The 27981-nt window shown below is 39.7% G+C and overlaps 1 protein-coding gene across 10 annotated transcripts in view; it reads right to left on the bottom strand.

Annotated features, from left to right (window-relative positions):
* The window catches only part of GULP1 (GULP PTB domain containing engulfment adaptor 1), a 322371-nt gene that overhangs the window by 22386 nt on the left and 272004 nt on the right, over positions 1-27981 (bottom strand). For 3 of the 10 annotated variants that reach the window (XM_045032393.1, XM_045032392.1, XM_045032394.1), the window contains 3 exons: positions 24302-24418; positions 23777-23869; positions 5106-6002 (listed from right to left, as the gene is read on the bottom strand). In XM_045032393.1, the coding sequence (XP_044888328.1) occupies positions 5622-6002; positions 23777-23869; positions 24302-24418 (591 nt within the window). In that variant the 3' untranslated portion in view covers positions 5106-5621. Of the gene's footprint in view, positions 1-2304; positions 2444-5100; positions 6003-23776; positions 23870-24301; positions 24419-27981 lie in introns of those variants that run through there. The other 7 variants (XM_045032397.1, XM_045032396.1, XM_045032401.1 and 4 more) reach the window with 5 other exon arrangements.

The raw sequence follows: 27981 nt of genomic DNA, 5'->3' as shown, positions 1-27981 counted from the left end.
TGTCTCCACTGTGAAAACCAACCATTTATTCCTACCTTTTGTTTCCTATCTTCTAACCAGTTACTAATCCATGAGAAGAGCTTCCCTCTTAACCCATGACCCCTTAGTTTGCATAAGAGCCTGTGTTGAGGGACCTTGTCAAAGACTTTCTGAAAGTCCAAGTACATGGTACGTGCTGATTGGTCTCTGTTGGTTTTTGGTAGCGAGCCAGACGCTGTGGCCATGAATGTGGCAGAACCAGTAGCCCAATGGTTTTAGAACACTGCAACAATTTGGCTACTGGTTCTGCCACATACATAGCCAGAGCATCTGTAGGAACTTGTTAAAAAATATGGATTTGGTAATTCCTTTATGGACATGTATTACTTAAGCAGTTAATGAAATCATTAACACCTGCAACACCTGACCTCCATGTTAGGTGTTAATGACATCAACTGTTGCAGTAGTATCATCTCATGTTCAAAACTCATGAGTCAGTCCCCAAAAATTGAGATTGACTTTAAAATCATGAAATTTTAAAACAAAATTAATGTTTGTTCTCATTATCTACTTTCTGTTTTTTGAGCCTTTGAGGTTTATGTTTTCAAGATTTTCTTTGCAACCACGAGGGCTAGAAATATACTTAAAAAAAAAAAGAAAACTGAGATTATGTTGTAACCAGAAGACTCAAAGGATGGGGCTTTAAGAAAAACACCAAACATTATAAAGCTCCATTGCACAATTGCAACACAATTGCAACATTGCTGTTCAAAGGAAATGCAAATACTTTCATCAACTATAAACAGCCTTTCAGTTCACCGTTAAATGGCAAATTCTCTTGCAGTGTTTTTCTGTTAGGTTAAAGAAATTAAAATCAGGACTGATGTTAGTTTCATTCACACCACTTTTCTACACGGAGTTAACGCATAGCTTAATTGGAGTCACTCCTAATTTACACCAGTGTAACTGTGATCAGAATTAGGTACTATTTCTGGTACCTGGTATCTTTGGGCCTGATTCTACTTCCACTGAAATCAATGGGCTTTTGCCACTGACCTAGATGAGACCAGGAAATGGATCTTCATGTGTACACTAGGTGGAAGATGTGCAGTGACACATTCTGTAAAGTCTGCAGATCAAATTGAACCTTGATTTGAGCAGGCAAAACACTAATGACTTCAGTGGACTTGTAGTTGGGCTGAATTGGGTATTCTACTTTCTCTAGTACATTCTTGGGTCAAATTCGGAGAGCTCAACAACTCTCAGGATATGGCTTCTAGACCAGGGTGGCCAACTTGTGCCTCAGAAGAAGCCAGAATTTACCAATGTGCATTGCCAAAGAGCCAGAGTAACATGTCAGGAGCCCCCCGTCAGCTCCCTCCCCACCCTCAGTGTCTCCCATCCACCAGCAGCACTGCTGATCAGCACCTAACCCTCCATCCCTCGCCTCCTGCCTGCTGCAGTCAGCTGTTTTGTGGTGTGCCGGAGGCTTGGGGGGGGAAGAGCAGGAGCAAGGGTGCAGCAGACTCAGGGAAAGGGGCAGCGGCCTTGGGGGAAGGGTGGAGTGGGGGCCAGGCCTGGGGCAGAGCCAGGGGTTGAGCAGTGAGCACCCTGTAGCACAGTGGAAAATTGGCACCTGTAGCTCCAGCCTCGGAGTTGGCGCCTATGCAAGGAGCCACATATTAACCTCTAAAGAGCTGTCTGTGGCTCTGGAGCCACCGGTTGGCCACCCCTGTTCTAGACCATGCCAGGCAATAAAATGCAATATTCCTCCATCACAGTGAAATGCTGGAAGCAGAATAAACTACTTTCATACTGAGATTCTGAGCTTTTATCCTTGTTTCTCATGGATGCCATGAAAAGTTACATGAATACTATTACCCCAATAAACTCTGAATATTCAGTTGTGAATCCAACTCTCCCTTCTATACCATCACCACTCTTCCCACCGCCCCCTCCCCACCAAATGGAGGTTTTAAAAAATATTAATGTTGCGAGCAGCAATAAAGAAAATGTAACTGGAAGTCAAAATACTTCCTGGATTAACTTAAAAAAAACCCCATACTATAAAAAGTAAGGAAGTTTTAATTCCCAACCGTCAAATTGTGAGTATGATAGTTTAATCAATTCAATGAATGTATTCATTATTTAACTTGAAAGGAACTGCAAAGAATTTGGTTCAGATGGTATAAAAATGAAATGGCATTATCAGACATGTGACTATCAAAAACAGTAAATGGCTTGTCACGAAAATGTCAGTACATCATTTTAGATGCTTTATTAAAAAACAATATATGAAAAAATTAGGTCAGTTACAAAACTTACTGATCTCTGCAGATCTACTGGGTACTGGAGGAGGCTGTGTGCCATTGCGAGTAGGTGTTGATGACTGAGGGGATATGGGAGAAAAGGGAACCATATCAAAGATGTCAGTGGAGGGTGATTTAGGTGTCACACTGCCTGCCTACAATAAGGACAATAAATATTAGGGTAATATTTCACATGAAAAATCACAATACTGAACTTTTCAGCATGCAGATAAGAGCTACAGTATCAAAAATAACAGCATGCATAACCCAGCTCCTGACATCAAGCAAATGGCATTCACAACCAAGAGTTTATGGGACATGCTAAAACCTGAATAGCATTGTAAATTTCACATTTTCAGTAAATCTGAGATAGCCAGAAATAAATGACACTTAGACCTGAAAGAGCTGGAAAGAAATAACTCTAAATTAATAAGAATTTGAATAGAGGTATTATTCCCAAGACCCATTTAAGATAACGGGGCAACAGCAATAGGCTATACATTTGAATGTACAGAAATAGTGCCTGAAATTAAAAGATATAATTACAATTTTTTTTTGTTACTAATTTATCCTTATATAACATGAGTATTTATTTGACAACCTATGAGAGCTGCTGTCCTCAATGCGTGGAATGTATTCTGTGATAAGCAATAACCTAGACATCTAACACACTGACAACATGTAATATTAAAATCCAAAATTAAAAAAAAAATTATCCTTGAATGGGGAGCAGAAAATATATCATTATGAAAGCCCAGGACTTTTTAGCAGACTTCAACAAATACTGGATAAGCAAATAAGTTACTGTGGTTCCAAAGTCACATTAAAATGAAAACATTAATCACAGCTCATACCGCAGTTCTACCATCACTCCCAGGACATAGAATACAACGCTATCAAGTCAATACAGAACAGACACTAAAAACAGCTTAAAAATTCAGAATGACAAACCAAACTAAGGTAAAATATATACCACTGATACGGGATACACAAATGCCATTTCAGTTTTACTCATATTATAGAAAACAAGCTTCTGAAAACTAGAAATACTATAATGCCAAATGAAAAATGTCCTATTTCCTAATTACTTGGCAAAATAATTCTCAATTTGGTCAAAATGCTGACATGAAAGAGGTTGTAACCACAGGATTAAAACAGACTGATTTAGTCAGATTATCTCAGTGCTACAACCTGTGTGATAAGCAGCCTTTACAGATGCTGGCTCATGGGCGTTCCACAGCCCTCCTGGGCCACGCAGCTGTAATAGGAATGTTGGAAAGGTATTTTCCTTTTTTTAGTAGTTTCTCTGTAGTTCAAACTGTCCCTTCACAGAGATGCAGTCACAGACAGTTTCATTCCAGAAAAGAAGGGCAGAGCTGGAGATCAGAATGCGATTCCTTAGCAGCACATTCACTCTGTGCGGGATCAAATAAAACCTTCTACCTATATAACTAGGTTACTATTATTATTATTATTAACATAAAGTCCATATACAGGCCAGAACCAGCCTTCTCTGCTTCTTGAGGCTACCCAAATATTTCGCTCATCCACAGCATTCTCTCATTCAGCATCACTCCAGGAGGTGGTGGGGAAGAAGGGGTGATAGAGCAGAGACAGGGTCTGGATAAGAACTCACTGGAGGCAGCAATCTCATTTTCAGTACTTCTTCCTCTCTCACTGAGATGCTCCTCTACTCCCCAGTGGGCAGGGTTTTTTTAAAGTGTTGTTTTCTGCAAAAAGCTAACCTGTTTCTTGAATGTGTTGACTTTCGGACTTCTACAGACTGTATTGCTTGGAAAGATTTTATATATATATATCTATAGATATAATCTGTATAATATATAAAGCTTGGGCTGGAGAGAGTCCTAAAGTATTTATTTTCTGTAGATTCATCTATATAGTCTTTATTCAATAGCTTTTTGTGGTATTGTTTTCTCAAAATCACATAAGTCCAGCTCATGAATTTGGAATTTATATTTTATATACGTATTGTAGGATCTGGACATACTCAGCCCCTCTGAGAATTGGCCCATTTTTATTTATATGTATTGACATGCCTAATTTAAGGGTTCCACATATAAAAATTCTGGCTTGTTTTTTTTACTTCATTCTATTTAAAATAAATAATTCTCATGCATGTTTGTGGTAAGATTAGAGTTCAACTTCTTTTTAAAAAATGATTCAATTATATGGGACTTTTCACACACACACACGTACACACTCTTGTTGACATCAAGAGGCGTTAGCACATGCACTTCAGAGACAGCCTATGGCCCAATGGTTCTTGAGAGAATATTGTTTATGTGCAATAGACTCTTGTTAATCTGCACATGGAACTCCCATTAATATCATGGGAGTTCTGTGTGTAATTTGCAGGCTGTGTAACACAAACAACAGTAATCAAAAAGTGGGCAGATCTCACACTCCTCATGCAAACAGAACTCTCACTGACAGGAGAGGTGGTTTGTCTGCATCAGGAGCATGATATCAGGCCCTGCATGTATTCATGAGCCATAAATTACCCTAGATTCACATGCAGATTGCCCACTGATGTTCATGGAAGATCTTTGCGTGAATTGTGACCAGTAGATTATAACTGAGAACTTAAGGTTATAAATAGCTCTGCAGAAGCTAGAGAGATATGTAAACAATATTTAAGGTCAGTCTTAAATGAGTCTTTTTGGTAAAAGCTTTTCATTCATATTTTGCTGTTCAATATTCCAATTTCTTGTCATATTCATTGGGTATTTTGATACCATTAATACAACTAATTTTATTAAATTTGATCATTAGTGGTTAATTCAAAAAATAAATGTGTACTATTAAAATCTAGATGAACATGAGAAGCATTTTTATTCAGTAAACACATGCAGAAAGCCATGATAATGTTTGCCAAATACAGCCAAATGTCATTTGCAAATGGAAAAAAGATTGTGAGTATTGATATATTGTTATGAGAAGGCAGTCATATGCATGTTACAGATCATTTTAGAATAAAATAATTTGCAGCCTTCATTTTGCACAGAGTTCATATAAACTATAGTAAAATAAATATAATGGCTGATTGCTCTTCTGGCTAATCAATACTTTCTCACTTACCCAAGTTCTCTTTCTACTGAAAAAATTAAAGCCCTCCAAATCAGACTTTTGGGACACTGTCTTGAATAATGTAAATACCTATTATTAGTATAATTACTCTACCAAAATAGAAAACTAGTCCAATAAATATAGCACATACAGGTAAACCATTAGAATGTAAAGAAAAAGAAATGTTAAAAAGTTGGGAAAATAGGGTATTATCTTAAGGATATGATGCAGGCACTATAGAACATCTCAAAAGTCTCCATATTTTAACAGTACCCAGACAAAACCTACAATACATCTGATCTGTTCTTTAACCACTGTACAAAATGTATATTTTAATACAATCAACACACAACAGAGAACATAGGATAATAGAAAAAAAAAGTTTTTGCACAGCAGGATTACACAAGGTCTTGGGATGCTGTATTCATTGACTGGCTTTGGAAGACCACTTTTTGAAGGTGGCGGTGTTAATAGTCCAGATGATAGTCTGGAGTCAGGAGAGCTCATAGGAGTAAGTGTAATGGAAGAGATATCTAAACAAGGAGTTGAATCCTCATTATTACACCAGAAAAAGGTGGAGGGTCTTTGAAACATATGTTGATCATTATCAGACTTTATGTGCAGCAGCTGTAAAGGAATCACAGAAAGAGAAAATATTCTAAGGAATAGAAAGTGGTAGCATAAAGGAAAGAAAAAATGCACATTTTATATTTTAAAAATTTGTTTGCAAATCTCTGTTCAACAGAACGCTAAAGAATTTTTTTGTAAATGAAAAAAGAACTTTAAAAGCCCATAGTCATAAAAGGTATTCCAGTATTGGTGGGAACAAATAAGATTCAAATAAGATATTAAAAATTGAATCAAAATACAATGAATATATTTTCAAATATGGGAACAATGGGTCGCACCCACAAAAATGTTCATGCAACAACATATCTACAAAACCCCGTATTTGCACATGCAAAACAGTAGTTAGGCACATAATTAGGGAGGAAAGTTGTTGTGGTTAAAGTACAGGCCAGAATCTGGTTCACTGTTATGTTAATATACAGCTCCATTGACCATTTCTTTTTACCCCCAAAATAAAAAAATAATTCATATAATAAAATCCTCATACAATAAAAAAGCCTGCTATGTAGGCAGTTTACGGGATTTGTTTTATTTTGAATAGGAAGATTATATTGGCTCCTTTGGATACTCAGCTATAGAATATGAAAACTATACAGTTCCTGCACAGAAATATATATCCTTATGACATTTTTGGTACAATAGCAACTAATGCACTTTTGAGTTGAAATGAGATGCTTTTTACTAGATAATTCAAACAGTGTCTAAGATCTTCTATCACAAAGGCTCAAATCCTCTTTCCTCTAGTACAGGTAAACAGGGTTCATGACACAGTGGAACTGCTGTGGTTGTGCTGAGTGAGGAGCCTCGTGCCGTGAACAATCCAGCATTCTGGGGACTTCTGGCACAGCAGTTCTTTCCAGCTGAAGAGGGGTGAAGCATGAAAGTTCTACCAAGCCTCAAGTCCTCCCCACACAACAGGATGAGGGGCGCAATGGCCAGAATAACTACTGCAGCCTTTGAGTAGCATCACTGGGACTGGTCCTTGTCTGCTCTGTGACCTGGGGAGAGGATTCCTCCCCTCCCCATGGCCGCCCCAAACACACAGTCAGCAGGGAATCATGACTTAGATGTGGTGGGCGCTAAAATGTGTACTTATTCTCATTACCCAAAAGTCTGACAGTAAAGCCTTACTTCCCTGATTTTATTTCCTTTCATTTTTAACTTGTTACTTCCTTTTGTTTCCTGTATCTATTTGAATTTTAAGATTTAAAAGAAGCTGTGTTAAAATGTTCATTTATAAAAGCTGTGTTTTCATTTATAATTCTATAGGCTTCTCATGTCAAAAACAAAACACACAAACATTATTTGAAAAGCAAGTGGAAAGGTTTTGTTTGATTTTCCCTGCCATGTCCTGAGCTGAGGTCAAGGTTCTGTGTTTCTCATGAAAGAAATGATGGCATTACAAACAACTCAACCAGACCAGGGAGTTGACTCTATCCCCTGCTTTAAGTGTTTGTGATGTCATCATTCCCTCAGCCCCACCCCGACCCCCACTCCCACTATAGACACTGAGCCTTGAACACAGGTCCTGGAAAATGAGGGCAAGGTTCACAAATATTTGGTTTGGAAATGTGTCTAACCAGGCATTCTTTGGGGCCAAATCTTGATTCGTGCCCCAAAGCCTGAGAAAAACATCTTTGCACAAGTGAAATATGAAGCTGCATATAAAAACAGAATCCTCCTTCAATCCTGCAAAAAGGGATTTACTTCTTGAACAGCCAGTACTCCTTGGCAAGGCTAAGAGGAGTGGGGACTGAAGATGGTGGATCTATGCTGTGAATACTTTGTCCATGTCACTTTCTGGTTTGCCCACAATGACACCACTCTGTGGGCCTGACAGAGAAGGTTGCAAAGTTCACCTTGCATGGCTTCTTCATACACTGACCCTGCTCTACAACTGAAATTTGGCATTATCATTGCTTTTTGAGTCTTGCATACCCACAGGTGGATCAAGATTTGGCCCTGAAATAATAAAGACCGTAAACTGTTCTTCATGGTTATTTAGGAAACATTTCACTTTCTTTTCAAGTGCCTCAATTTTTCTTGTTTTCTTTATGGTCAAAGCCATGTTAAGGACACAACTTGGCAACTTTAACAGCAAAGCAGTTTTTAAATTACAAGAGCGCTAAATGTAAAATCTACACTGAAAGTGTATCCACTCAATGTTTGTAACTGAAAACAGCAAAAACTCGTTTTCTTATATTAAAACATGCAAAAACATATTTGCTGCCAGGCTGAAACTTTGTGTTCCAAGCCATACAAAACCTAAATATTCAAATAAAACAAATAAATACATAAATACTCAGGAAAACATGATTTACATCATTTTGGCAGAATTTTGAAGAACAACCTCACTATGCTATGTCTACAGTAACAGTGCTGGTGCAGAGTTTTCCCACTGTTCAAAGATCATAGAGTTTGTTAATGTTACATATTACCAGTTATTACATTTATATAGTATGCAATACTAGATTTGAATAGACTTAAGTAAGCAAAATACTGTCTAAAATACAAAACAACCGAGAAGGATTATTCAGAGTCACCATTTGGGTCCTACAAAGTAACCAAGCCAATCTCCCAAAGTGTGATCAAACGTATAGTACAGGGGTAGGCAACCTATGGCACGTGTGCTGAAGGTGGCACATGAGCTGATTTTCAGTGGCACTCACACTGCCCGGGTCCTGGCCACCGGTCCAGGGTGGCTTTGCATTTTAATTTAATTTTAAATGAAGCTTCTTAAACATTTTATAAACCTTATTTACTTTACATACAACAATAGTTTAGTTATATACTATAGACTTATAGAAAGAGACCTTCTAAAAACGTTAAAATCTATTACTGGCACGCGAAACCTTAAATCAGAGTGAATAAATGAAGACTCGGCACACCACTTCTGAAAGGTTGCCGACCCCTGGTATACTAAGTACAATGTAATATGTAATTTTATGTAAAGGAAGAGATTTTCTGTGTAACTTTGGATGTGTGGTATACCCTATACCCACCCCTTTCGTTTGATTCTGGTCAACTCAGTACAGTAACTCCTCATTTAAAGTCATCCTGGTTAACGTTGTTTCATTGCTGATCAATTAGGGAACATGCTCGTTTAAAGTTGTGCAATGCTCCCTTATAACGTTGTTTGGAAGCCGCCTGCTTTGTCTACTGCTTGCAGGAAGAGCAGCCCGTGGCAGCTAGTTGGTGGGGGCTTGGAACCAGGGTGGTCCAGCAGCCCCTATCAGCTCCCTGCTCCCCTAAGTTTCCTGTGCAGCAGCTGCCTGCAGTTCAGCTGTGTCCCTCCCATCACTGCCATGTGCTGCTCCTGCCCTCTGCCTTGGAGCTGCTCCCTGAGACTCCTGCTCGCTGTGCCGGGGGGGGGGGAAAGGAAGGAACAGGGGGACTAATGTCAGGGTATCCCCCTCCCCCCTGCACCCCGCTTACCCTATCTTCCATAGAGCGGGGGGGGGGGACACCAGGGCTCAGGATGGGGGGAGCTTGCGGCAGCTGCAGTCTCAGCAGTGATCTAATTAACAAGGCAGTGTACTTAAAGGGGAATTGTGCATATCTCTCTCTCACAGGAACGGTGTGTGTCTCCGTATGGGTTGTCTCCCCTCCCTCCATTCCTGCTGCCTTGTAGAGTGAGAGAGTTAACCCTTGAGGGCTCAGCCAATTGCTAGTTCATCATTTAGCAGTAAGGGAAAATCCCACCCTCTGACTCCTCCACCTCAACCAAGCTTCACAATCATCATCACAGTGCACCAGTATTAAATCGTTTGTTTAAAACTTATACTGTGTGTGTGTGTATATATAATATAGTCTTTTGTCTGGTGGAAAAAAAATTCCCTCGAACCTAACCCCCTCATTTACATTAATTCTTATGGGGAAATTGGATTCGCTTAACATTGTTTTGCTTAAAGTTGCATTTTTCAGGAACATAACTACGTTACATGAGGAGTTACTGTATAGCAGTATAGCTGTGTTCTATGCCAAATAAAAATCCTGAGTGATGAGACTGGAATCAACTTATGGATTTAATTTTGTTTTGTGAGTAATTTGTAACTGTACACCTGCACTGCGATTTGAACCTCAATTTTGTGTGTTACCCTACATTTTGTCCAATGTTGAGAGCATAAACTGATGTGCTGTATAACACGGCTATTTTTCATCTTCTGGAAAGAGACAGGAAGAGTCACCCAGAGGCTTCCAAGGATTACTGTCTTGCTCATGACTAGGGCTTCCGTGACTTTCCGTGACCTCTGTGACTTCTGCAGCTGCTGGTGCTGGCTCAAGGGATGCCTGAGCCAGGCAGCTCCTGGGCCACCAGCAGCAGTTTGGGTGTGTGGGAGCGGGGTCAGGGCTAGGGACAGAGGTTTGGGGGCATGATTACCTTGGGGTGGGAGGCCCGCAACTCCTAGGCAGTGGAGGGGCCGCGGGGGGAGGAGGGAAGGGCTCCACGCCGCCCACTGCCCCAGCCCGCAGGCTGCACCCCCGCAGCTCCCATGGGCTGCGGTTCCTGGCTAATGGGAGCTGCGGCAGCTGGTGCTTGTGGTTGGAGCAGTGTGCTGAGCCCCCTGACCGCACCCGCTGTCTAAGAGCTGCAGGGATGTGGAGCCGGGTAGGGAGCCCCTGCCAGCCCCGCCAACCCTCCCCGCCCCCTGCAGCAAAAGCAGGGCTCCTGGCCACATGCCACATCCTGGCCCACCCCCAGCAACAGTTGTGATCCCGGGCTGCGCTGCCCGCCCCTTCCCCACCAGCGGGGTCTCCTGAGTCACCTCCCCCAGCATCTCTGGTGTCCCCATACTGCCCTCCCAAGCACCCGCAGACCCCCACCCAAGTTTTAGTCACAGCGGGTATTTTTAGTAACAGTCATGGACAGGTTATGGACCATGAATTTCTGCTTACTGCCCGTGACCTGTCCATGACTTTTACTAAAAATACCTGTGATTAAAACATAGCCTTACTCATGACTCTTGTAGGCTTTACCACTATCTATGAAGGGAGAATGGAAAATCCTCACCAGAAGTACAGAAGAAGAAAAGATGTGTGACAGTCCTCACCTGGGGTCTGTTTGGGGAGCATGGTCTACTGGTCAGGACCGCAACTTCTGACTGCCAAGAGGATTGTGGGGAGGGAAGCCCTGACTTTCCCACTCCATCAGGCTCTGACCCAGGGTTCTTTGGGCTACCAGTAGTCTGGCAGCCAAGGCTGCCCTCCCTGGGCCTCTTTCTCTTGTTGTCCCCCCGGGTCAGCTTAGTCCAAGAATCATAGAAGATTAGGGTTGGAAGAGACCTCAGGAGGTCATCTAGTCCAACCCCCTGCTTGAAGCAGGACCAACATCAACTAAATCATACCAGCCAGGGTTCTGTCAAGCTGGGCCTTAAAAGCCTCTAAGGATGGAGATTCCACCACTTCCCTAGGTAACCCATTCCAGTGCTTTACCACCCTCCAAGTGAAACAGGTTTTCCTAATATCCAACACAGACCTTCCCGACTGCAACTTGAGACTATTGCTCCTTGTTCTGTCATCTGCCACCACTGCGAAGAGCCGAGCTCCATCCTCTTTGGAATCCCCCTTCAGGTAGTTGAAGGCTGCTATCAAATCCCCCCTCACTCTTCTCTTCTGCAGACTAAATAAGCCCAGATCCCTCAGCTTCTCCTCATAAGTCATGTGCTCCAGCCCCCAAATTGCTGGACTCTCTCCAATTTGTCGACATCCTTTCTGTAGTGGGGCCCCCAAAACTGGATGCAATACTCCAGATGTGGCCTCACCAGTGCCGAATAGAGGGGAATAATCATTTCCCTCGATCTGCTGGCAAAACTCCTATTAATGCAGCCCAATATACCATTAGCCTTCTTGGCAACAAGGGCACACTGTTGACTCATATCCAGCTTTTCGTCTACTGTAATCCCCAGGCCCTTTTCTGCAGAACTTCCGCTTAGCCAGTCAGTCCCCAGCCTGTAGCACTGCATGGGATTCTTCTGTCCTAAATGCAGGACTCTGCACTTGTCCTTGTTGAACCTCATCAGATTTCTTTTGGCCCAATCCTCCAATTTGTCTAGGTCACTCTGGACCCTATTCCTACCCTCCAGCGCATCTACCTCTCTCCGCATCTTAGTGTCATCCACGAACTTGCTGAGGGTCCAATCCATCCCATCATCCAGAACATTAATGAAGATGTTGAACAAAACCGGCCCCAGGACAGACCCCTGGGGCACTCCACTTGATACCGGCTGCCAACTAGAATCGAGCTGTTGATCACTACCCATTGAGCCCGACAATCTAGCCAGCTTTCTATCCACCTTATAGTCCATTCATCCAATACTTGCTTTTTTAACACAATACACAAGAGGGGGTTACCAATGTCCAAGGTCCACAGGATACTTCCCTTTCTGGTTGTCTCTGGGGTGGGTCTTCCCTTCCCTCAGGGAGGGCCCCTTTGGGCAGCTGTGTCAGTGCCTTAGGCTTCCCTCTGCTCTGCACTGCTGGAGCTGTGGGCTGCAAGTTTGCTCACCTCCAGCTCTGCCACCCAAATGAGCTAATTCCCTGTCTTTTAATTTCTCCAGCAGATGGAGCATTTGCTGCAGTTGTGGCGGGGCTGGCTGAGCCCAAAATAATCCCTTAACCCCACGATGCCCAGTATGGGGTTTGTATACCCCATCACAAGGTGCTACAGATCGCTTTTAAAAAAGAGACGTGCCCAGAACATCCATGGACACTGTCTTCTCTCTTCAGCTCACTTTGAAGCTCTTAGCCAGGGCCAGTGCTGTAGCAGGTGTGCATTTACAGGGGCAGATTTAAGGGTTAGAGCAAGGTCAGCCAACATGCAGCATGAGACCCAAAGGTCACATCACCGTAGGCTTTTTAAAGATAGAAAGTTAAAAAAACATTAAAAAAATCACAATCTTAAACAAAAATGGAATCTCACCCAGAATGCTGCCAACTACTGGAATCTAGCACCACAGTAACACTTTTTCTTGGCAAATTGTTTTATAATGATGTCCAGCTCCATCCTTGCTGTCTTGTATTCCTCACTTGCAAGGAAAGCAAGGTCACTGAGCTGTGCCCATTTTCCACTTCTGGTAAAACATCATCCAGAGAACTTGACACTATGAAACTCAAGTAGCTCTGGATTGCAAGTGACAAACTGAACACCTCTGTGTCCTCTGTAAAATAATACAGCCTGAATGACACAATCTCCTGAATCAAGTCTGAAGAAAATTATGAGTATTTTCCCATGAATTTAAGAACTTCTTCTGTTGACTTTTCTAAAGTTATATTTCGAAGTCACTTGGGATGGCGGAAACCAAACAGCGTAGCTACCTCTTGAAATCCTTCACATTGAGATTTTAGTTCCCTGTTTTGTTTAAAACCTCAAAATATCTCCTTCAGTGGCTATCCTTTGCTTCAAAGACAGAACTGTGTGCAAGTTCATCATGTGCGGCATTCATGTCTCTTCCTGTCACTTGGATAGTTTGCATTTTCAAAACCCATTGATTCCCACCTGTTCTGAGATTCTTTTACAATTTCATTGTACTTTTCTTCAGATCAGAGATTGCTGAGCTCATTCACTGTGCTCTCAAATGTCCAGGCACAGATTAATTTTCTTTGACTGAAGGATTCTAGAGGCTGCAGCCATGATAACCAAGATCCCATGCCACCATAACAGACTGAGGTAGAACATCCAGGCCACAAAAGACAAGTTGTTTTTTACTCTGGATGTGTGTCCTCACCGCTCCTGCATTCAGCAACAGTTTCAACTTATAGGCATTCAGTTGTATTCTGAAAATTTACTGTCATTGCCTCATTGGCTTTCATTTGAGCTGCCCATCTAGTATTGCAGATTGTCTTTAAATCTAAAGATCTCCTTCATTCTTCAGAAGCCTGTTCAATTTCATGTGCTGCATCTATCCTGCCAACTTCTTCAGGGGTCTGAAACACATCATCAAGTTCCTCTTCCCTTTGCAAAACTTTACTGATTCAAGCAAAAGTATGAAGGTAATGATTATTTTGGACTTAATCATTAGCTTTCCCTATTGACGGTTAGAATCTGCAAAATATTTATATATTTCCTGAAAAGTTCAGAACAAAACCTTCAGATCTGGACTGGCCTTATCTTCAGCAGCATGCACCAAAAGTAGGTTAATTTGATGTACTGAGCAATCAATGTATGATGCATACACTTTGTCTCCTTTGCCTGACAGATATTCTCTCATTTTTTTGCTTACAGTCCTCCACAAGCTCTGGCCATAACACTGGCCCCATCATATCCCCGTCCAGACATGTATTTGGGGTCTAATCCATACTTGCAGAATACAATATTAGATAACTGGTCACACAAGGAGGCAGCATCTGCCTCACTTGCTGCCACAAAGCTTACAAAATGCTCTTTAATACCTACTTTTCCTTCAAAATGATCAATATTAACAAATAGAAGCAAAATAGTCATCAGATCAACATGGCTAATATTTCCAGCTAACACCTTATCTTTTTTGCAGCTATGAAGTACACCTCCACCCCGATATAATGCCACCCGATATAACACGAATTCGGCTATAACGTGGTAAAGCAGCGCTCTGAGGGGAAGGGGCTGCGCGCTCCGGCAGATCAAATCAAGTTCAATATAATGCAGTTACACCTATAACGCGGTAAGATTTTTTGGCTCCCGAAAACAGCATTATATCGAGGTAGAGGTGCATGTACCTCCTGGCTTCTGATGCTAAAAGACTTACGTTAATCAGTAATTGTCTTGTTTAAGTATTTGATTTCCCTTAGTGTCACTGATATGTTGGGCAAAAGTGACAGTGTGCCTTGCAAGTAGCGTAATGATGCTCAACTAAATACCACCATTGCTGCTCTCCAGCACTTCACAGTGGCCATGAAGGGGAGACCTAAATTAGCTAAAGTTTTAAGAGCATCAATCAATATTTTTAGTACTTCTTGCCATTTCCTATTATGTTCAGATGCTTGTTTATCAAGACATGCATTGATCCTCCGTGAAATGTAGAGCTGCCACATGTGACTACACATGTTGTTTGCTTCTGCCATGATTATTTCTATTATTATTATTATTAAAGACATTGACTTTAGAGTATTCTTTCAATCACTGTTAACCAGGCCGATTTTCGAATATCTGTATCCTTGAACAACCAACAAATGTGACAGTATGCATAATCTGAAAGAGATGAGTATACTAGCCACTTGACATGCAAATCTTCAACGTGGTGCATTTTTTATTTTGTAAAATGAAGATGAAAAATGGTGGCCTATATGAGAAAAAGGAAACTGTCCATATGGCATATAATTCTCAGTGGACTGGTAAGGACAATCAGTACATGCACAATAGTTCAGATGATAAAACAATCTTGAAAGTGACTTATTAGATGGGAATGTCAAACCTATTTCAGCAGGAAGTCTGCTTTGACCTGCTTCATTGTTGACCTGCTTGTCTACAGGGTCTTTGGGCTTTTTGGTTTTCTATCATCTATGGGATCTTTGGTTTTGTAACTCATCTACAGGTCTTCAGCTGTGCTTGTTTCAAGCAAAGTTTATCTGGAAACAGCATCAGCTACTACTACAGGTGCAACTTCAATGGTGCTTCACAAATTGTTTCCTGATTTAAACTTTGACACAACGACAGATTCATGCTTGTTGAACTGAGATGCAGTTCTTGACTTTCTATTTCAGATCGCAGGAGTTGATCATGAAGTTTACAAAATGATAGTGCCTGCTGCTCAGCATCTTTGGAAACAGTTTATAACCAATCTCCTTTTCTTTTCATTTGCTGAAACCAGACTTTTATTTGTATTTATGGTTGTCATTGTCAGGTATCTTCCACTATGTGAATAACTACATTGGAAATATAGGCCTAAATAAAGTGTATTTTTGTGCTGCTTAATTTGTCCTTCAGTTGTGAAGGTAACCCTTCAAAAATGTTGACTTTCTGTGCCAAATCTAGGAGGGAGGAAGGGAGAGAGGGAGAGAGAGGGAGGGAGAGAGAGAGAGAGAGAAAATGAACATGAACTAAAGTGGGGCTGGCTGGGGAGAGTCCTGAGCAGGCCTTTGTTTACACTAAACAAAGGTAAGGTCAGGCCAGGAATCAGCAGACACCTGTGATGCAGTGAGACCCAAAAGAGCACACATCTTTTCTGTCTGTATTTCTCTCTCTGACACTATTTTCCACTTTGGTTGGTTTCTTCCTCTACTCCTCTGTTGGTTTTGTCTTTTATTACTTCCCTTGCATTGCTCTTCTCTCACACACTGCCTTCCTTCCTGACTTTTCCCTGTTATTTATTCTCATCAAGGGGGTTCTGTGGCTGTCATGGCATTTCCTTCAGTTTTCTTTTTTCTGATTCTGGAATTCTGGTTATTCAGATCCTGTAATGCTTGCAGATGCTCCAGGAATGTCTTGAAAAAATATCCAACATTTGAAAAAAAAAATCCTTCCTGTCTCTAGATCAAGGCCTGTTTGGCTGGTCTGGTGAGATGTTCCTTAGCAGTCAGCCAGGGCTTGGTATACAACTTCCTATGGAAACAGATAGAGTCAATATGGTTGTGAATGACTACACTTTCAATCAATTGTACATCCCCCTGAAGGCTGGTGGGTAGAGCCGATCCCCTTCTAGATTGCTTCAGGCAGCAACAGTGCAAAAAGGCACCCCCAGATATTTTGAATAATGAAAATAGGTTTATTTAAAATAAATAGATGCACTCAGGGATCCACTGAGGTTGTGTGTGCAAGTTCTCTCAAAAGCAGTATCTAAACTCTTATTGTGATACAAACATAAACAGCACCACCATATGAAACCAATAAAGAGAAAATCAGATTGCCCCCACATAATCAAGACCAAATGGAAGACTGACCAGTGATTAATGTACTGCCAAACCACTAAAACACAGAGGAAAAGTAAACAGCACACACACAAGAGTAATGGAAACTTTAGCTGTATATCCAAATGACTGATTGCACGAAACAGCGAAAAAAACCACCAATAGCCAGCAGCAACACCCCATGCCAACAGTTCAAATGCCACACAGGAGTATAGCTGTACAGAAACTCCAAGGGTCTAGTCCCAACTAAGGAAACCACATCTTTCTAACCACGTTATAGTATTACTAATACTTCTCACAGACTTATTCAGGAAGTGGTAACAAATGTGTTAATCTATTTTGCATAAGACTTCTCCACTGACAGTTATATATCATAGTGAGCAACTATTTAAGCTTTTATCATCACTATCAGCTTTGATAGATATAATTATAAAATAAAATTTAAAATAATATTATGCAGAAACTGATTTAATTTTTTAGAAATGTACTGAATATAAATTCAAACAGTAAAAATAATAAAGTTACAGAATCCATAATGAACGAAACATGCATGCAAAAGACTTGCTACTTGATGGTTAACTTTCTTTTTGTTCTTTTGCTGAACAATTTGACTGCATAATCAAAATTCTTTTTGGCTTTCTGCCTTGGTTCTCATTACTTTTAATGCCTTGGTGTATGAATGCAAGTAGAGATATTTTATTTTGAAAGTTGTTTTCCCCTTTCCAATTCAAATTCACTTCAGGACATCATAGCATTATTAGGGTATTAACTTGGACGGTATTGCAGTCGCCATAACCATGTACTGGTATAGATGTTGATTAAATAAGTGACAGCAGAATTTCACACAAGGGAATCAGAGGTCATATATTCACTGCTAAAAGCTTAGGGCCAAATTAATGCCAGGTGTAAACAGGTGAAACTCCATTACTATCAGTGTTTTCCACCCATTTACAATCAGGATGAAATTGGGCTACATATAAATTTGAAAATTTAAAATACTTAGAATTTACAGCTCTGTAAAATCCTAGGCCAAAAGAAGTAGCTTTTAAAAATATAATTTTGAAAAAATCTTTGTCATGCAACACAGGACTATATTGTTTTTTTACACAGTTCTTTCTCAGTCATACTCCTCTGGACTGTAGTTTATTCTCATGAAAAGCAGTATCCGAGCTGTATAACTTCAGAGCCGCTCTATTTAATTCCCTCAGACAAGCCTCTTTAAAGCCCCAAGGAAGCTCCATGCTGAAATAATGCTCCAAATATGATAATGAATCTGTAAAGTAATGTTTTAAGAATTCCTTTGTAAAGGTTACATAGTAATTTAGAACCTGTAAATATGAGGTTCTCCCATTCCTAGTTACACTTTTATTTATATATTTATACAAATTTCTTACAAATTGGTGTTCCATCTCAGATAAACACATGTTCTCAGATTTCTTAATAATCTGCATTATCAAAAGGACACAATGTCTTCTGTGCCAGGAACTTCCAGTGAAATGCAATAAATGCATGACATTATTATATGGTATGCATTCTATTAGCATTTGCCATTACTGCAAGTTATGTGGCTGTCAGGTTCCATGTCGTTTCACTGGGTTACCTATATCAGCAGAGCATATGCTGTATAATTACAATACCTACTTCTTATATAGTGCTTTCCATCAGTAGGTCTCAAAACACTTTATAAAGGAAGTCAATAGCATTATAAATCCATCTAATCACTTACTGAAACTCACTAGATTAGTGGTTCTCAACCTATTGACCATATGTGGCCCGCAATGTGTTATGTGGGATGCATCCAATACTACCTGTATGGCCCTAAGAATGTCACACAGGTTGCCTCTCTGTGCTGATTGGGTCGCAAGCGGCCTGTGGGTCGCAGGTTGAGAACCACTCCACTGGATCATAGTTTGAGTTGACTGGATTGTTTAAGAAATAATGTGCCCATATCAAACTCATTTTCTGCTGTTTTTCTACATTTCCGTTCTTTTAAATAAGTCCATTTAAAATGTATATTTTACTTTCCAGTTGTTTATTTTCCAGTTGTCTCCACATGACTTGTCTCTATCCTTACTTAAAATATTTAGGGAAGTCTTGTTTCTATTTTGTTTTTTTTTATCATCAAATAAACAATCTTGTATTGCATTTCACATGTCCATGCCATGTGTTAAAACAGGACTTGATTACAATGGACAAACAACAGACCATTCCAACTTGTTTCAAGGACTCTAGGTAAGAGAAGAAGGCACTAGTAAGATTTTGCTCTGTGATACCATGTGATCTTTTCCAGGGTCCTCAATAGCAATTTTTTTGTTTGTAAATTTCAACTGCCAGGTAGTTAACCAATAACAAATTTTAGCTTTTAAAAGTTTACATGCAGAATGCCACACATCATCACCCATGCATAGACATACATCTGTCTTCCCTCACAGAGTAGAACTCTTGCAATAAATTCAAGCATACATAGTAGCAACCTTTATTTGAAAAGAGACAAAGTAATATATGTGAAGTTTAGTAGAGTAGTCTTTTCTCATTTTATGCCTAAATGTAAGCCTCTGTATGGCATAAGGACCATAACCTGCCCTCCCTCTTCGCATGGGAATTCTGTAGGATTATTACGTAAATATCAATGTCAAGACTTAGTCCTTATAATTTAAATACCTTTTAATGACATTAAATCAATAATAATCATGGTGTTAGAATTTGAATATCAGTAACTGTCTTCTGTTTGAATAGGAACCTTTGCTCTTGTAAAAAAACCTGCAGCTTTACATTATATTAGCACCTAAAGGGAAAACCTTTTACTTCTATTGCAACATTGTGAGACTATCAGTTTTTAAAAATCTAGAAAACCTTTATTACAGTGAGCATCTCAGTCTCACTAGTATTCTTCATATCACTGAACATCACCAGCATTAATTAGAAATAGCAATTATACACAATCATAGTTATATAGCTTTAAGATAAAATGTTTCCCTTAGATCTGTTCTATAAAACTTAACACCAAGATTCAGTTCTTCCTACATGCATAGAACGCCCACTGAAATTAATGTGAGCTCTCCACATGTAAGAAGGGCAGATTATTGGAGTCACAATCTACCTTGAGAATCTGAGAGTAAAATAGTCTCAGTCACTTCCCAATATCACACTCTACAAAGAAAGGAAAGAGACCGAAGGAATTAAATTTGAGGGGCTGAAAAGAACCTTTTAATATGTGATACAAAGATCACATATTCAAGTCCTGACCACTGAAATTTACCACAAAGGCCAGAGTCTGCTATTTTTACTTCTGCTGAGTAGCACCTCAATCTACAAACAGTGCCAATGAACTTAAAAGGATTATTTAACAGGACTTCATATGAGAAAGTGCATCAGAATCTAGCCCAGAATGTTTAATATATCTCAGGCCATTCTTGAGAGATAAATACACATATACTTACAACCTTTTACATCCCTCAGATTCACTACAGGCAAAAAGCAAATATTTTAAAAAGTGGAAGAGGACTAGTACTTTAAATCATGATAATAAGAATTAACACATCCTTAATATTAAGTAAAACAAATGGTTTTAATGGAGCATATGTCTTTACTTTTCTTTAACTATCATGCTAATTTAATATGATGAAGACAAATCAGAAAAAAAACAAACCAAAAACAAAGTAAATGTATATGTATCCGTAAAGTGCAGTTAACCTGTTGGGTTGATCTAAGACAAATAGAACATATCTGTTTATAATTGTAGTGTCTTGTGACTAGACTTTTGAGATGCAACTTGATGGAAATTTAATCCTACATATTCCATACAAATTTACAACCCCTAAACTCAAAGACAGTATTTGATTAGATACTGTTTTGAGTATCCAATCACTTTTGAAGTTAACACAGCTGTGTTAATATCCGATTGTCAGCACTCCTCTCAAAAATAAAACAATGTAACAATGTTCCATTTTATCTACTCTTTTACATTGTATCTTATACATCTATCGGAATGAAATCCCCCATTTTACTTGATATGTGGCCGTCCAATCCATCCATGGGTAGGACTTGCTGGGCTGGGCAGGAGGAAGAGCTGGCCTCATGCTACCTTGACTACCTGCTCTGACTTGACTGGAATGATGATCATACTCAGGTCAGTTATGTATCCTCTATATGGAAAGTTGTCCCCTAATAACTCAAGTTCACGTGCTGGGCCTTCAACAAAGATGACTGGTTTTGGTCAATTCTTTTTCGTGCTGAAGAAATCCCTAAACAAAGATTTAAAAAACTGTTCCTGGGAGAATTTTCTAAGAGAATTCAGTATTCCTTACTGAGGACATAGGAATCTGGGGAGAAGGGGAAGGAATCTGGAATCCACATAGCGTATGTACTTCATAGTTAACAAAAAAATTCCTCAAGAGGTAGAGCTGAGTCAGGTTACCAGTCCAGTCAATACTTTGCTAAACCCATACCTGCCAAACCCATACCTTTCCTTGGGAGAGGTCAACAAGATAGAATCAGGTTAATATTTAGTAATTAAAGACAGGTTTCAGAGTAGCAACCGTGTTAGTCTGTATCAGCAAAAAGAACAGGAGTACTTGTGGCACCTTAGAGACTAACAAATTTATTTGAGCATAAGCTTTCGTGGGCTACAGCCCACTTAATCGGATGCATAGAATGGAACATACAGTAAGAAGATATTTATGCATACAGAGAACATGAAAAGGTGGAAGTAGTAATTTAGATATCCTTGTTTGACTAAGCATAATTTAGCCTTAAACACATACCAGTCCACATCCTGCAAAGTTTTTGGTGCCACTTCTAACTATAATATGCTCATCACAGCTGAATGCTGCAGGACTTTTTGGTGCCTCTTCTAACTATAATATGCTAATTCTAATTATTAGAACTTCTGTATGGTAATTCTTTCTTTTTAAATGTTCAATCTAAAGAAATAACAAATACATTAGAGTATGCTTATATTTGAAACAACATTTTGGAGATGATTTTTTGAAAATATAAGATTTAAATATGTTATTCTTGTAATTAATGGGTATTAAATGTAAATGTCATATTAACATCTGTGTGTCTTATATTCACTAGCAAATAAAATAATGAAAACAATGTGCACAAATGCTTAAATCAGTACTTTTGAGACTGTATTGCAGATTTCCTCACAGGCATTCCACCACACAAAATAACAGCTGTCTTAAGGGTCAAATTCTGTTCTCAGAACCATGTGCCAGAAGTCACATTGAAATAATACACAGAAAGCATATACACATTGCTACCACAATGCCAATAATAATAATGCCCAATCAGTGAAGAGCATAATTTGGACATTATACAATTGCAATTTACAATCTCATATGTTATTTGTATTCTTTAAGTGTCAAGAGGCCCCATCAGGTACTTGGGTCCCATTGTGATCAACACTGGATGCACACATAATGAACACATGGTTCCTGGACCAAAAAGCTAAACAGGAAAATATTGTTTTTTGTTATTCTTGTTTCTTTTATACAAAGAATGTATCTATCACGGGGTTAGTATAAAAGCTGATTTTGCTATTAGACAAATTGAATGATTAGGTTTACCAATAAAGGATCAATTCTTATAGGAAAAAATCCTGAATAAAGGTTGAGGATTTGGCCTGAGGGATTAGTACTTTTGATTGAATGCATAGTAAGTCAGAAATCATATAAATTTACAGTTTTCACTGAGGAATTCATATAAGTCCCTATGAAAGAAAGACCTTCACATATACAATCATATCCATTCTGATCACATGTTACTATTACACTTGATGACATTATGGAGACAGACCTCCACAGAACTTCATTTCAGTATGATAATATTAATAAATTATCATTGCAATAATAAACAGACTCTGTGGGGCTTTGTGGATCAAAATGTAAACATCCACTTAAGGCTGATACTAGGCATAATGGAGTTTCAGGCTGGAAACAAGATGAAAAAAAAACAAAACACATTTTCAAAATATGTGGTAGGGCCAAATTTTAATTTACACAACTGTAAAAATTAAAGCAAATGCACTGTACAATGTGTGGATACTTCTGTAATTAAAAAAAACCCCAAAAAACAAACAAAAAAACCCCCCTCTGACTTAAGAAAATAAAAAAATAAAAATTGGCAAATTATTTTTCTGCTTGGACAAATATATAGACTCAAGGGATGTAATTCTGTCCCAATTGACTTCAATAGGACCAGCATTTCATCAATTATATTTAGATTAAAAACTAGATACTTTTCATAAGGACTTGTATACGCACATCAACTTTTTGTTGTTGTTGTTACAGCTATGTAAATATATTTGGATACAATAAACTATAACTGCTTTAGAGCCATTAGGGTCAGTCTGCTAAACAACCTATACTTTTCATAGTTCACTAACTAGATATCTAAATCTGCCATTTAAAAATTCCATAAAAATTGACATCCACTGATTCTGAAGAAGGCAAAATATTTCCATTGATAACTGTAGGGAATTTCAGAAGAACATAAAACTTTTTAAGACAAGAAGTAAGTTATAGACAAAACAATAGATGTAAGTAACGATATGTTTGTGACAGAACGTTATTAAGAAATCCTGAGTTACAAAGAGCAGGCTTGGCACACTGAACCAGATCCTCTGGACACAGGACTTTTCTCTTCATCCTTAGGTAGTCTGCTTGTGTGTCTGAGAAAAATGAGTTTGCATATATACAGCAACATCTGGGCACAACAGGCTGAGTTAAGGAAGCATCATTTATTGAATATAACTTTTAATTTTCCTACAATTGTTGGTTTGTCACAATCTTACTGTTACTTAAATATAGGATTATAGTGTGTTAATTACAATAATCAGAAATAGTATGAATTCTGTATTTGTTATCAGAACACAAAGATGTTGTTAAATAATTTTAAGTTATACCAATCTTGGCTGGAAAACATAGTTGTATCCATGTACTTACTGGAGATGTATGTATTTGATTTATTCTTAACTGGTTCTCCAAATCTTGTACCTTATTTTTCAGTTCTATATTTTCAGTTTCTAGTTCTTGAATCTACAAAACAAACAGTCATTGTAACAGCTATTGGGAGACTCATCCTCTGATGTATCTAATTTTAGCTATAAATCATGAGTAACATTTTCATTTCTTTATTTATTTGAGATCTGCTCTTCTTAACAGTATATGACAAACTAATTACCAAAAAGCTAGTAATTGTGTTTAATAATTGACCCAGATGCCTCATTTTATTTGATAATGTAATAAATTTCTTAGCGCTTGTGAATGTTCAGGATGATGGAAAGATACACACTGTATTATTTCATAGATGATTGTCCTCTTTTTTAGTGTTTCTGGAGTCTCTTAATAATCTTCTGTCCTTAGTACAGTATAGTACTGCAACTTATGCTCCAGCATACTTCACAGAAATCTGTATATACAGTAGTATATAATTTTCATCAAGAGAAGCAACAAATATGTATGACTTACTCTTTTCTGTAACCCTGCAATCTGTTTTCTTGTTTCAACATCTTTTCCTCCAGATTCCAGAAATTTCCTGTAAGCCAGGTCAAATGCTTGACCAATTGTTAAAGTTATCTCTTCAGCCTTTATACAAGTAAAATATTGGAATTAGCAAGTTAAGAGTATCTTATACAGTATTTTTCATTTCATAGGAGCTCAAAGCATATTACATAATTAGGGCCCTACCAACTTCACGGCCGTGAAAAATTTGTCACTGACTGTGAAATAAGCCCTTCCCTGTAACATCTGATCTCCCCCTTGTTGCTGGGAGAACCCCAGTCAGGGGGCTCCTAGCTGCAAGTCTTGGCTGGACTGGGAGAGGACTTGTCCTTCCCCTGCATGGCCATTCTCACTTTCAGAGGAGATCAGACCCACCTTGGAGTGCCTCCCCCTGCTGCAGGAAGCTCCAGCCCCGGAAGTTCCTGCAGCAGGACACTTGTGGAGGTGGGTCTGATCTCCCCCTGCTCCTGGAAGTGCCCTACCCAGGGAGCTCCTAACTGTGAGTCCCTGCTGGGCTGGGGAGAGACAGGACTTGTCTTTCCTTTGCATGGTAGCTCTGAGGTGAGGGCGTGTTGGGGCGATTACACCTACTTCCAGGTACCTTTTGGGTTGGGACCCCCATGGTTACAACACTGTGAAATTTCAGGTGTAAAGAGCTGAAATCATGAAATTGACCAATTTTAAATCTCTGTCTGTTAAATTGATCAAAATGGATCCTGAATTTGGTAGGGCCCTATACATAATGTTCAATATACCTAGGTATTGCTTCACCCACCACTGAAATGAAGTCAGCTTTGAAAAGAAACATGGCAGCCAGGAGGATAACTGAAGAATAATTGATGCAAATAAACTACAGGGGAAACTGCTGTAGAGAGAATGCAATTATCTACGGTGCAGTGTACATTATGCTACTTTAATATCTATAAACAATGTGCCTGGGTCTGTTTTTGTTGCATTTTCATCTCCTGAAAGTGGCAGATGGCTGCAACTTTTCTTTTGTTAAATAAATATTTTTACTGAATTCAAATTTTACTTTCATTGTTTTTAATTAGGTTTCAAAAGTCTATATTATAAAAATAGGGTATCAATTTCCATAAGGTCGATATATCTATATATCGTATATCTGTGCTTAAGTTTTGAAGACCACAAGTGCCAAACCAAACCAAATCTGTGCATGTCCAGGCAAACAAAATAGTTTCTCTCTTCATATTTGAGAACACCATACATAATGTTTCAATTCCTTTTACATAAGAAAGATTTACTTTGGATAACTTTTGCAGTGTCAAAAACCCAACAATACAATACACTAAGTCATTGTTAATGTTTTTGGAAACTTAGTTAATCCCAGTAATCACCATTAAATGGTCAGCATTTGCTCAGTTTTCTCCTGGTACATAGAACAGGAAAAACTGGCATATATGTAGTGTGTTTGTTGGAAAACAGATTTTTTTTTTTGACAATCACTATAAGAACTGGATTTATGTCAACTGGATTAGACTATTGGTTTTCTTTGTCATTGAAAAGCAAAGAAAAACATGGGAAAATATCAAGGCAAGACTGAGATTTTAATTTTCAAAGCAAGTAGAGACTTTCCCTTTGATAACTTTCTGTAATACCAAATGACTGATACGGGTTTAATAATTTTATCTGCTGCAAATTAACACAACAAAGTGACAGTTGCTCAGAATTACCATTACCAATCAGCTGTATGTTGACTATCTTAGAGAACAGACCATATTTACAACTAATTAAATAATGGTAAATTGGCATTTGGGAATACGCAATGCTGGCACTATGGGTACTTTCCAGGAAATGTGTGTAGATTGGAAGGGAAGGCACCAACGTGAGTGAGCTTCTTTGGAAGCTGAAGGAACTAACGGACTGGTAAGAGGGAGGGGGCAAAACTCACTTGGGGGACCGTAGGGGTAGACAGAAGTGTCAGAGAAAGAGCAGTAGTGACTGGGATGAGAAAGGTACTGTCAAGAACCAGGGCCTACAGCAGAGCCAGTCACCAGGCAACTTAACGTGCGCAGCTAGCTTGTAGTAGGCTGTCTGATTGGCTACACTGCCTGATTGGTGGAAGAGACTCAGTAGATCAGCTCTTGAGCCCAGTAGCTGCAACTGTTTGGTAGCTGCTCAAAACATTCACCCATGGCTGTGACAGCTCCTGTGTTTGCTTGTTCCCAGCCTTGCTCTCACTTTGTTCCTAATCACCAGATTTGCCTCCTTCTCCAGTTGCTAGGCATGACTGCCATGTCCCAATTTATGACAGTTTGAGCAGCCCAAAAAACCAGGGAACTAGAACTGATATGGTGAGCATGGATCCTTCAAAGGCCAATACCTCTCTGATGGAAATAATCGGAGCCCGACAGATCTCGCAGGCCCAGGTTACCACTCTGAAGGCATAGAACACAACCCTGCAAGCTCAAGCCGTGCTTTCAGTTCCAACCCCCGCTCCTCATGAGCCCAAACTCTCTCTGCCTGACAAGTTCAATGACAATCATGTTTCATGGGTTCCTAAATCAGTGTTGGCTCCTATTTCTGCTATGCTCAAAGTTGTACCCCATTGACCAAGCTCAAGTGGGACTAATTATCAGCCTGCTTACCTGGGAGGCTCTGGCTTGGGCATCTCTGCTCCTGGAAAAATCAAGCCCACTTCTGGGCCAATTTAAGGACTTTATTTGAGCTATGGTGGTGATTTTCAATGACCCAAGTCATGAGCGTACAGCTGAAGCTGCACATGAGATTTTGCAGTAGGGGATGCTGGCCAGTTGCTAAATATGCAGCAGAGTTCCGATGCTTGGTAGGAGACACCTAGTGGAACGAGGCCAGGCAGTGTTATCATTCTGGCTCAGCCTAAATGGCAATATTAAAGATGAACTGGCACAGGTGGAATCGCCATCCTGCCTGACTGCCTTAGTCAATATAGTCATCAAAATCGATGAATGCAACCGAGAAAAAATGATGGTCCTCTTGGCTCCTGCCAGCTCTGCTGGTTCCAGCTCCATTCCCCCACCACCAGTCCCTTCTCCATTGTTTGAGCCCAAGCAAGTCAATCAGGTCCAGCCCTGCCTCTCTGACACATAGAGGAATTGACACTGGGCATTGGACCTATGGGGATCAGGGCTGGGTTTGCGTCTTTCTCCTCACCCCAGCAGTCCATGCCTATTCTCATCCACCGGTACTTTCATGATAGCCAATCAGCAACCAACACATCTTCAACTCCCTTTCCAGCTATGGCACAACTGTGATGCCTGACACTAACCTAGAGTAGCTGGTGGATTCAGAACCTCAGGCAATTTCATGGATCTGGAATTTGCCCAAGCACACAATATCTCCACCCAGCACAACAACTCCCCCAAGTTAGCGAAGTCCACAAAGCTGTCATTCCTTTTGTGAGGACCAGATGGTTCCCTTAGAGTTAACTACCCCGAGGCTACCGAGAAGTCCTCCAGTTTTCATTCACTGCATTCATCAATTGACACTGGCATCCCCTGGCTCATCTCCCATGACCCGTGCATCTATTGGCACTCAGGCATGGTGTGCTTTGATCTCCCATTTTTCCAATAGTCTTGTTTGCTGAGAGCTAACTGGAGATCAGAAACCTTTTGTGGTTTACTTGGTCCTCCAAAGAATTCAGAGACATG

This window comes from Mauremys mutica, chromosome 10 (genome assembly GCF_020497125.1).
Source record: "Mauremys mutica isolate MM-2020 ecotype Southern chromosome 10, ASM2049712v1, whole genome shotgun sequence".
Classification (NCBI taxonomy): domain Eukaryota; kingdom Metazoa; phylum Chordata; order Testudines; family Geoemydidae; genus Mauremys; species Mauremys mutica.
This window is presented reverse-complemented; position numbering and strand designations above follow the sequence as displayed.